This window comes from Haplochromis burtoni, unplaced genomic scaffold (genome assembly GCF_018398535.1).
Source record: "Haplochromis burtoni strain Fernald_Lab_line unplaced genomic scaffold, NCSU_Asbu1 Contig_172, whole genome shotgun sequence".
In the NCBI taxonomy this organism is placed as follows: Eukaryota; Metazoa; Chordata; class Actinopteri; order Cichliformes; family Cichlidae; genus Haplochromis; species Haplochromis burtoni.
In genome coordinates this window covers 1,128,563-1,138,584 of record NW_024582533.1, presented here as the reverse complement: position 1 = coordinate 1,138,584, position 10,022 = coordinate 1,128,563, and the positions used below count along the sequence as shown (strand labels likewise).

The 10,022-nt window shown below is 37.5% G+C and overlaps 1 protein-coding gene across 2 annotated transcripts; it reads right to left on the bottom strand.

Moving 5' to 3' along the window:
• Window positions 1-3,659: 3,659 nt before the first annotated feature.
• pigr (polymeric immunoglobulin receptor) lies at window positions 3,660-7,998 on the bottom strand. 2 transcript variants are annotated; one of them, XM_005933635.3, is made up of 8 exons: window positions 7,848-7,998; window positions 6,860-7,204; window positions 6,692-6,773; window positions 6,282-6,508; window positions 4,483-4,576; window positions 4,308-4,396; window positions 4,074-4,123; window positions 3,660-3,963 (listed from the first exon to the last, which is right to left on the bottom strand). In XM_005933635.3, the coding sequence occupies exons 1-8, from the start codon at window positions 7,894-7,896 to the stop codon at window positions 3,880-3,882; spliced, it is 1,020 nt and encodes a 339-aa protein (XP_005933697.1). In that variant the 5' UTR covers window positions 7,897-7,998; the 3' UTR covers window positions 3,660-3,879. The 2 variants fall into 2 exon arrangements, with proteins under 2 accessions (XP_005933697.1, XP_005933698.1); XM_005933636.2 differs by having other exon boundaries at window positions 4,483-4,573; window positions 7,848-7,983.
• Between the last annotated feature and the right edge of the window lie 2,024 nt (window positions 7,999-10,022).

Genomic DNA, 10,022 nt, shown 5'->3' with positions numbered 1-10,022 from the left:
GAAACATTTCCAGCATCGGTGCTGCTAACTGCCAAAAATCCCCCTTTTAATAATTAATAATAATAATTAAATTCAAAGTGGTGCATAAACACAGGGTTGTTGAAAGGAGGTGAGAGAAGAAGAAACAGTCAGTGCATCGTGGGAAGCCGTCGGCAGCCTAGGCCTACTGCAGGATGACTAAAGGAGGATTCAGGGTCACCTGATCCAGCGTTTACTGTAAACATTTAAAAAAGGAAAGGTTTAAGCCTCATCTTAAAAGTAGAAAGGGTGTCTGTTTCTTAAATCCAAAGTCTGAGCTGGTCCCACAGAACAGGGGACTGGAAACTTAAGGCACTCCTTCTCATTCAACTTTTAAATACCTCAAGAACCACAAGTAAACCAGCAGTCCCAGAGAAAAGCACTCTAGTAGTACTATGAGATGGGAAAAAAAGATTAACATGATGGCGCCAGCAATCTTTGGTTTATTTTTTTCTTACACAGCAATATTCACTTTAAATTGCATCATTTTTTAAAAGAATTATGTGGTTAAAGCCAGAAACATCAGTGTGGACAAAATGCAGTTTTCCAACTGATTGTGCCCTATTATCAGTTTGTCTGGGTTCACTGTTGATTCCTTGTCTTTTTCCCTATAGTCCTTGGCCTTCATCCTACAAACTGACCTTTTTTAAACAATCCTTTAGTTCCCATTTGGCTCCTTTTTTGAGCTGACATTAGATAATGATGATACACATAACAAGCTTTTTTAAGTATTGCCATGATTTAATTATTTGTGATTCTTAGGAACTATAAAGATTAGAATGTTATTATAAGGAATTTCCAAGTTGGAAGTAGTAATTGCACTCATTAAAATTACACCAATAGCGTGTTTTTTTTAGAAAATGTGATGTAAAAAGCAATATTAGAACAAACCAAGCTAAAAACAGACCAAGCAGGCTAAGAAAGATGTTCAAATCAGTCATTTACCCTGGTCATTACGGCCTTGGACTTGGATTCTATTCAGAATAGAATAGAATAGACAGTGCAGATATACACAATGAGAGTTGCTCTCTCATTGTGTATATCTGCATCGTATATAATTCTATATTTTCTTAAGAGCAAATATATTTTGGCCATGGCAGTAGCTGAAACTAACCTTTGCTTTGTTACCTTTGAGCAAAGTCTGCATTGCTATCAATACTATAAGTTTGCTGGGTTGTATCATCCAAACCTTTCCTTTCTGCAAAAGCATATAGTTAGGGCTGGACCAGGTGACACTGAATCCTCCCTTAGTTATGCTGCAATAGGTGTAGGCTGCTGAGGGATTCCCATGATGCATGGAGTATTTCTTCGTCAGTCACCTCTGTCACTCACTATAGGCCTCTCTGCATTGAATCATATTTGTGATTAATCTCTGACTATCTTCCACAGCATGTTTCTTCCTGTTAAAAGGGAGTTCTTCCTTCTCACTGTCACCAAAGTGCTTGCTCATAGGGGGTCATATGATTGTTGGGTTTTTCTCTGTATGTATTATTGTGGGGTCTACCTTACAATATAAAGTCCCTTGAGGCTATTGATGTTGTGAATTGAAATGAATTGAATCCTAACCTCTGATATTAATATAACCTAAAATAACACATGTTGCTGCTATAAGGGGTCATAGTTGATGAGATGTCAATTTCACTCTATTATCAAGGGGCTGCAGTTCACAAACAAAATTATCACCTGCCATGCCTGAACATAGGTGCCGTATGGCACACAGTGAATGAATCTTGACTCTTTGAATTTTGATATTTTTTCCCCTCAAATGAAGGTGAGCTAAATATTAATATAATATTTTCAAGGTCTAGTTGACTCGTGGTCTCCGCAGTAGTTTCGACGGTCTCATTAGCTAGTTCAATTTACAATTCTAAAGCCCGGTTTGTGGTTCAGTATGAGAACAGACAGTTCAAGCATAAAATGTAGAGCTGTTCCTTTCAGAGTTAATTTGCCAACTCCTTCTAATGCATTCTGTCTCCATTTACTTCCTATTTTCTGAAGTGCATTTCGCAACTACGCTAACGTCATGTACATTTTCCTCCACAAGTTTTCAGTCAGACTGTATCCATGTCTAAACGTGTTAATTAGCCGTATCATTATGATGATATTACATATCAAACAGTGCAGTCTAGTTCCACTAATAGGAACAAAAACTGAAATCATTTTTCCCTTCTGGGTCTCATGGGCTTTTTAGGCAGACAAGATTTACTGTTTTGCATTTCATATTCTTTCTGTTTAGCCTTTGTAGCAACAAGCAGCAGTTTGGAGCTGAAAAAAATGACCACTGCATATGACCATTATATCTACAGGCTTTATGATTTCTTGGGCTCCATCAGTGTTAACATGTTATTTTAAGTGACTGCATAATTATGTTACCTTATGATAACAGAAAGAAAGTCGTACAATGTTAAACTAGTCAATTTTGGTAGTAGTTTCACTGGCATGTAACAGTTTCTTCCTGTTGAAACTGATGTACTCATGGATGCATTATAGACTATTAAAGTCTGTGTCTGTGTGGGTCTGGCTACAATTAGACATAGAAAAATGTAGCTTTTTTGTAAGCATGTAAACAGCTTTTTAGATCACTGAAAACAGCACTTTGGAAAACTGCTTCCAGGGTGAAGGTTTTCAGAAAGTCAGTTTATGTGTTCACATGTGAACAAGGAAAACGACCCACACCTTTGATGTCTGGGAGCATCAAAGGTGTGGGCCTCTATTTCCTTCTTTGATGTCAGAATGTGCACGGTGTTATTGTTGGTGATGGTTCCTCCTAGGCTTCTGATTGGCCAGCCTTTTAATACAGACAAGATTATATCACCACGTGTAGCGCTGCCGTGCTTTGGACAGTATTTGACATCATTTTGCACTTTCTACACTGTTAGAGTACAATTTTGACCTTTTTGAGCAAATGCAGCATTAAAAAGCCCTAGTCAATTGCATTAATAAGCAAAATAGACAGAAACTAAAGCAGAGCCAAAAGTAAACTATACTGTCCATATACGCCATCTGTGAAACACAAACAGTTAAACCCCAAGTGAGTGTTTCTTCTCTTCAGTAACAACTTTGATTGGCAGATTCAACAAAATTTAATTTTAGTTATATAGCTCCAAATCACAACAACACTTGCCTCAAGGTGTTATATATATTAATGTAAAAACGCTACAAGGAGCTAACCCTGAACAAGAACTTTGCAACAGTGGGAAAGAAAAACTCCCTTTTCCTTTTAACAGGAAGAAACCTTGGGCAGAACTAGGCTCAGGGAGGGGAAGACATCAGCAGTGACCGGTTTGTTGAGGAAGACATGACAAAAGATACACAGTGGAAGAGAGTCAGAGGTTAATAATAACGATTAAATGCAAAGTGGCATGTAAGGTAGTGAAGAAGAAACCATCAGTGCATCATGGGAAGCCCCAAGCACTCTAGGTCTACTGAGGTGTAACTAAAAAGGAAAGCTTTATGCCTACATTTCCATCTGAATGCTAAACTTGGTTGATATTTGTGTGTGATTATCTAGCTAGTAACTTTGCCATATGACCCCTATGATTAGTAAAAATCATTCCCTCTTTTCCAAAAATGTCACAAGTTGCATAAACACATACAGTCTGGTACATAAATAAAAAGTCACATATAATTATACACGTGTATTTTGTTGATTTATTTTATTGAGTCTAAAATACTGAGTCAAGACAAGACTATAATGTCCCAAATGTATATTGCAGGAAACAGAACATGTAGCTCTGTTCAGACGTGGTTTGGTATGGTAAAAAAGATACTGGAACAAAGACCATATGTTTTGTGTGGAAAATTAATAGAAAAATTACATTCAGTTACAAACAGTAACAATTAACAGTTCACAAAATGATCTTAGTAAGCACGTACGTCCATGGTAGCCTTGTTATGGAAAGCAATAGGAACATGTTGCAGGTCACCCATGCCCGATGGATTATCCTGTAGTTGACAGAAAGAAGAATGAGTGATCTGATTACAAATGATCCCTGATAATTGTGTTTCTTAAAGAATGTAATAGATCAGAGATGGCCATGATAATGGGGGCTTACAGAGAATCTCTCTTTCATCTCCTTAAAGTGTCTAAGTTCAGAATCCTCCTCTAGAAAGATGATGTGAATGAACAAATATGAATGCAAATTAGTAGTCAGATAAATTTAATGCATTTTTATATCATATAATCTATATAGAGGATTTGTGGCCGATGCATGCACAGACACACACACACACACACACACACACACACTTCATAATTTAAAATTCAAAGGAATATGAATTTGCCTTACTGTGCAGTATCCACAACTTTCTTGCCAATACAGCCAAGCCCACAAGGAGCAGGAGAGACGAACACACCGCTACAGACTCCAACATGTAACTAGGAAGCAGGCACAAAGCAGACTGAGCAGACAACCCACCTTCAACATCCATTAAAGCGAAGATAAAGAAGTGCTTGACGTTTACCGGTGACTGCTCCAGGACTCCTTAGTGATGGGTTTGGGTGGAGGGAGGTACACAGCAGACTGACTCGGAGGAGGTGGGGATGTCACAGGCTCTGCTATTGAAGGTAAAGATATTGTAGCGCTAAAAAAATACTGTAACAACTCTGTACATATGCTGTGATAGGTGAAGAGTGTTTGCAGCGTCCTAACATCAATATTGTTGATAGGTGACTTTTAATAATCAATACCCCCAAACAAGTAGAGACTTGAGAGCTTCTGCCATCTGTCACAAACACATATTGATCTTTAAAGCTGCTTCTTCTAAATTCAGGTGACATGGAGAAAATGCCAAGCAATCACACAAATACCTAAAATGCATGATTTAAAATGCTAATAGGTTATCCAAATGATAAGCTATGACCATTTATTTGTCTTGGAAATGTTGCTTTTCCTCTAACCTAAGAACACAGAGATGGTAAATATGCCTTTAAAAATGAGCATGTAAGGACTGTGAAAAATGGGAAGGGTCTTAGTATGTTTTCTTTAACTTAAAACAATGCTGTAAAATGGCAGTATGTATGTTAAAATCATTTGCAACACACAATAATGAAACAATCTCTGTTTAGCATTTTAGTTCATTCTACAGTTAGGGAGAAATTTCATGTCTACAGGCTGTATCGACCAAATATTCACTTCGAGCAATGATAAATATTATATTAGGGCATGGTTGTTTTTAATAATTTTTTTAAAAATCAACCATTTCCATAATTATTTTTTTCCTGGCCATTTAGCTAAATGTCAAGTTTTGCTATTCAAATTAACACTAGGCTGCATTTTAGGGGTGACATGTTAGCGAGGGACTAAAATGAAAGAAATGTCAACTGTGTTACCTGTTACCATGGATAACACAGTCGACAGTCTATCATGACTTAGACTTATTGTCATATATAATTTTGTCTTGTTATTATTATGACTCAGAAATTACATGGTACATGTGATAAAAGTAGAAGAGATTTACATAACTGACATAAATATTATTATAATGTTGAGGTTTAGTACTGAATAAATAATCACACTCTAACTAGACCTCACTACCAGATGAAATGAGCATTTGTTTTCAACATGATCTGCATTGCCTTCAGAAATACTCGTTTCAACATAGCAATGATCTCATAGTATGACTCATTTTGATGTGACGCGGTGGTTTGAAAGGACGGGCTCCAGCTGACATATGTGTAATCTGGTCAATAACAAAGTAAGGTTGGAAAACTGAAAAGAATTGCTTTCAATCATTGCATTCACAGTGTTACAACGGCAGCATACATTATTAAACAGAGTGTTTTAAGTTGTAGGGAGATGAGGTTACCTTCTGCTGAGAAGCAGCACCACATGCTGATTTTGAGAGAAGCACTTAATATTTATAGAAACACAGAGAGAAAATAAAAAGGTTTTTATCTGAATACAGGTTTCTCTTTTCCTCTTAATGCATGCCGTCAGCTGTGTGGCTCCTGTCAGTTGTATTTCTTTCACCGCTGACTGTGTTACATATGACTTTTGTGTCATAAATCTTTTAAATGTTGGCTGAACAGAAATAAAAATATCGGGGTACATTTCTAGAGAGGGAAGTCTTACATAAGGATGTTGAATAACTCTAAACTCCCTGTGATGAAAAATATATTCATCCTTGATGATATCAGCACATAGAAAATCCATAATGAAGCTTAAACTTCACAGTTTCAAGTCAGTTAGACAGTGAAGTTCAAAAGTGTAATTTGTTATGTATTTTATGTCCAAAAAATAAAAGGCTCTTTATCAACTTACTAGTAGAGGCGCGTGGTGTGACCTGAACCTGTACGGCTACTTGCTGCTGCCCTGCAGAACATAAATACCAGCCGGCATCTCTCATCTGCAGCTTCTTTAAGGTTACAGTGAAAGTCCCAGTTCTGTCATCGCTGATGGCCACTGAAGTATCTTCGTAACTCCCTTCAGAACCCGTCGACAGACAGGAGCTCCAGTCTCCGCTCCGACACCACTTCTTCTCACTTTCTCTGTTGGCAGGCAGTCACAGGGGAGTCAGTGAATGCTCACTGTCCACCAGCGTTTGACACCAGTGGAAGTTTCCGGACAAATTCCCACATTTACTGAAGTGTGATCAGTTCTTCTTTAAGGACAGTTCTAAGAGTTTTAAAGGATAAAATGTGGATAAAATCCTCCAAAGCAAAACCAAATACCTGAATCTTTCACTGTAAAGGCATTGAACCGTGACACTACTTCCTTCTTCCCCACTCACCATGCTGTTCTCGACTGACATACCTGCAGAAATCATGAAAATGCAACAAACTTCTTTAAAACTGTGGGTGAAGAAATGTTTATCATCTTAATATTTCTCCATTACTCACCGTGAATAACTTTCACTTTAGTGTAAGCAACATCATCGGCCTTCCACCCGTTACCTAATTCCACACCACACAAGTACCACCCAGACTCCGTCTCTTTCAGGTTGTTCATGGTCACTGTGAACATCTCCTGGGCCGGGTCATCAAAAATGCTCACTTTGTCTTTACTTGGATTGGTCGAGGAGGTCTCGTCAGTTCGAGCTAAGCTGGTGCAGAACTCTCTCATGCTCCCACGACACCAGTACTTGACATGGTTAGCATACTTAGGGTCATATCGACACGGGACAGTGATGGAGCCACCCTCCAGGACACTAACCTCGTTCTGAGTGGTCACCCAGCAGGGAACAACTGAAAAGAAGTGGAGATCATTCAATGTTAAACACCAATTTGAAATGAAACTTTCGGTTATGACACAACCTTAATATAGCAGTTGCTCATATTGGACACCTGCTATCTATAAATGAGATGTGGGGAAATGTAGCCTTTGGCAACACTTGTACCATATTTATCGCTTCAGTTTCCTTTGTTACGAAGCACATTTCCTGCTTCAACTTCAACTCCCTCGTCATACTTCTCATTCCAAAATTGGATTATCCCTTTATAATACACAGGCTTTTGAAGGCCTGACAAAATAAACATCAAACATACTGTTTGCTAAAGGGCAAACTGTACAGACGATTGGAAGATTTGCAAAAACACAAAAGCCCTCTCCGGCTCCTGGGGAAAAATTGCAAGCTTTTAACAACCTTCTAGTCTGTCTTAAACAAACGATTAATAACAGAAAAGTCATAAAATTGCAAAGAGAAGCAAAGCCTAAGGAGTATCATACATTTTAGCAAGAGTATTTGCTAAAAGCACAGCAGAGAAGTGAGGAACAGGCGGCACAGACATAAATTATCTTTGTTTTTTCCAATTATGTGAAGCAGAAAACAGCTTGAAAGACTTTTTTGTCTGACTTCTCTATTCAAATGCACACAGTCACAGTGAATACCTGGGATCCATGGTAACAGGCTGAGCGTGAGTATAAAGAGTCGCGGCATGTTTCCACTTCAAGTTTGACGCTTAACAAGAAAGTGTTCTCTGCTGCGCAAACACAGACTGCAGGTTCCACAGAGTGTCAAATTCCCCTTTGTCACGTGACAATTGGCTGGATCCAGATGCTCCAGATGTTAACTGCATAAATGCCAGGCAGATTTTATTGACACTGTTCACCTACTGTGGTGAACACTAAAATTTGAATAAGATTAATGTCATGCTGATGTTAAATCTATCTTCTCTGTAGGAAACCTACTCCTTGTTTCTCAGCTCATGTATTTTTCATGTTTGATTTTGATTCACAATAATGTGCGTAGAATATAACAATTTAAAAAAAACTCCATATTGGACTTTAGTGGCTCTTTTTTTTATCGCAAGAGGAACATTTTTAATGCTCAGAAATACATTTTATTTCGCAATACACCTTTCAAATTCCAATATTTTGTCTTTGTTGCGATGAGAGATGGGAAGTTTAATCCCAATCATAGCAGTTTTCTAAATAAAGCTACAGGTAATGAACAGCTAGCTGTGCTAGCATAAAGACGAGAAAACAACCACATCATCTTGGCAATGTCGAAAGGTGATCTGGGTGGCTGCGCATTAAGTTTCACTCATATTTTTTACATATATGCAGGAATGCACGACACCTATAAAAGCAAAACATGATTTTTACACAGTTTAGTTCTTGCATGTCCTATTTTGCTTTCTGGATCCAGCTGCAAATGGATTTTGCATAAAACATCCAGCCATGTAAGGTATCATCAATCTTATTGTCTAACTAAACAGCACATTTTTGTTTCCCCTAAAGAGACTGTCATTCAAGGTTTAGGGTTGTAACTTAAAACATGACATACTTAGCCTTTTTTTTTTACAATAACGTTATTCCCCCTGACAGGCACATACTAAGCCTCTCCCTTCCATAGCTGGGGAGAATTCATTTGGCAGGCTGCAGTGAAATTACTTGATTCTGGTGCCTGAAAACCTTGGATATGGTCCAGTCTTCATTTGTCGGATTAAGCTTCAAAGCACAACCCCCTCAGACACTGAATTAACAAACAATTATTCCAATCCTTTCAATTTGCTCTGTGAAGGATGTCCCTAAAGCCCCACTTGCTCTTTTGTTGTTGCTTCTGCTACAAAACCTTGTATGGTCATCTATTTCCTGGAAAGATTTGGGATGATCTCAGAAGTGAAACTCAACTTTTTGCCCAGTTTGACCTTTCCGGAGAAATGAAACCTAACATTTCCCAAAGTTACTATTTTCGGATCCCTAACCCATATCCTTGTATTGCTTTGAAAACTGTGGCAGACTGTATGTCTTTTTGTATCTTACAAGAAATTTCAGACTGATGAACTTGATAAGAGGGCATGTTGATAAAAGGAAAACTTATTTTAATAGCTTTTCTCAGATTATTTGAAATCTTTGACTTTGCTTTTAATGTTTATGATGTCTCTTTATAATATGTCTAATGGTAAGCAGCTGTGCTTTTATATAGATGAAAACAGAATACTGTAATAATGCCTAATGCTTGTCTTTATTTTTGTGACTCTGGTATTCTTTGTGGTGTGATTGTTAGACAGGTTCAAAATGCAGACTGTAAATGACATTGTTTTCTACACATTTACTCTTCAAATGCAGTTTAGTCATTTTCGAGTAAAGTGTAAATGTACTAGTAAAAGTTTGTATTATATAACAAAACATTACAACTGAATAGTGGCCAAGGTTATTTAAAGACTAAATCTCAGTCTTATTGATTGCATACACTTACTGAAATATTGCTGTTGGTGGTGTTATACAATGAAGTTTTTTTGTGTTTGCATGTTAGGAACTGTTGTGGCAGATTTCTTTTCTGATGCATTAATCATATATGATTAATGCATTATATAATATAATATAATTATAGTCATTATATTATAGTCATAATCATAATCATTATAATATAATGATTCATGATATATGACTTTAATCATATCACATTAGTAATAGTAAAATCACTTTCTTACTTTAGTATAGCAAGATCACTCCTGTCACCAGTTGTATGTTATCACAAAGGGGCCCCAGGTTTTATTGCACCTTCACAGTGGACCCATTGTAGACTTGAAGATCTCCAGACACCCTGCTCAAGGGAGG

Excerpts from the sequence above, each read along its gene's own strand:
- pigr (XM_005933635.3), bottom strand. The coding sequence starts at position 7,896 with ATGCCGCGACTCTTTATACTCACGCTCAGCCTGTTACCATGGATCCCA. Across the intron at positions 7,205-7,847 it reads CCTGTTACCATGGATCCCAG|TTGTTCCCTGCTGGGTGACC; the intron begins GTATTCACTGTG and ends ACTTCTTTTCAG. Across the intron at positions 4,397-4,482 it reads GAGTCCTGGAGCAGTCACCG|TTACATGTTGGAGTCTGTAG; the intron begins GTAAACGTCAAG and ends CCTGCTTCCTAG.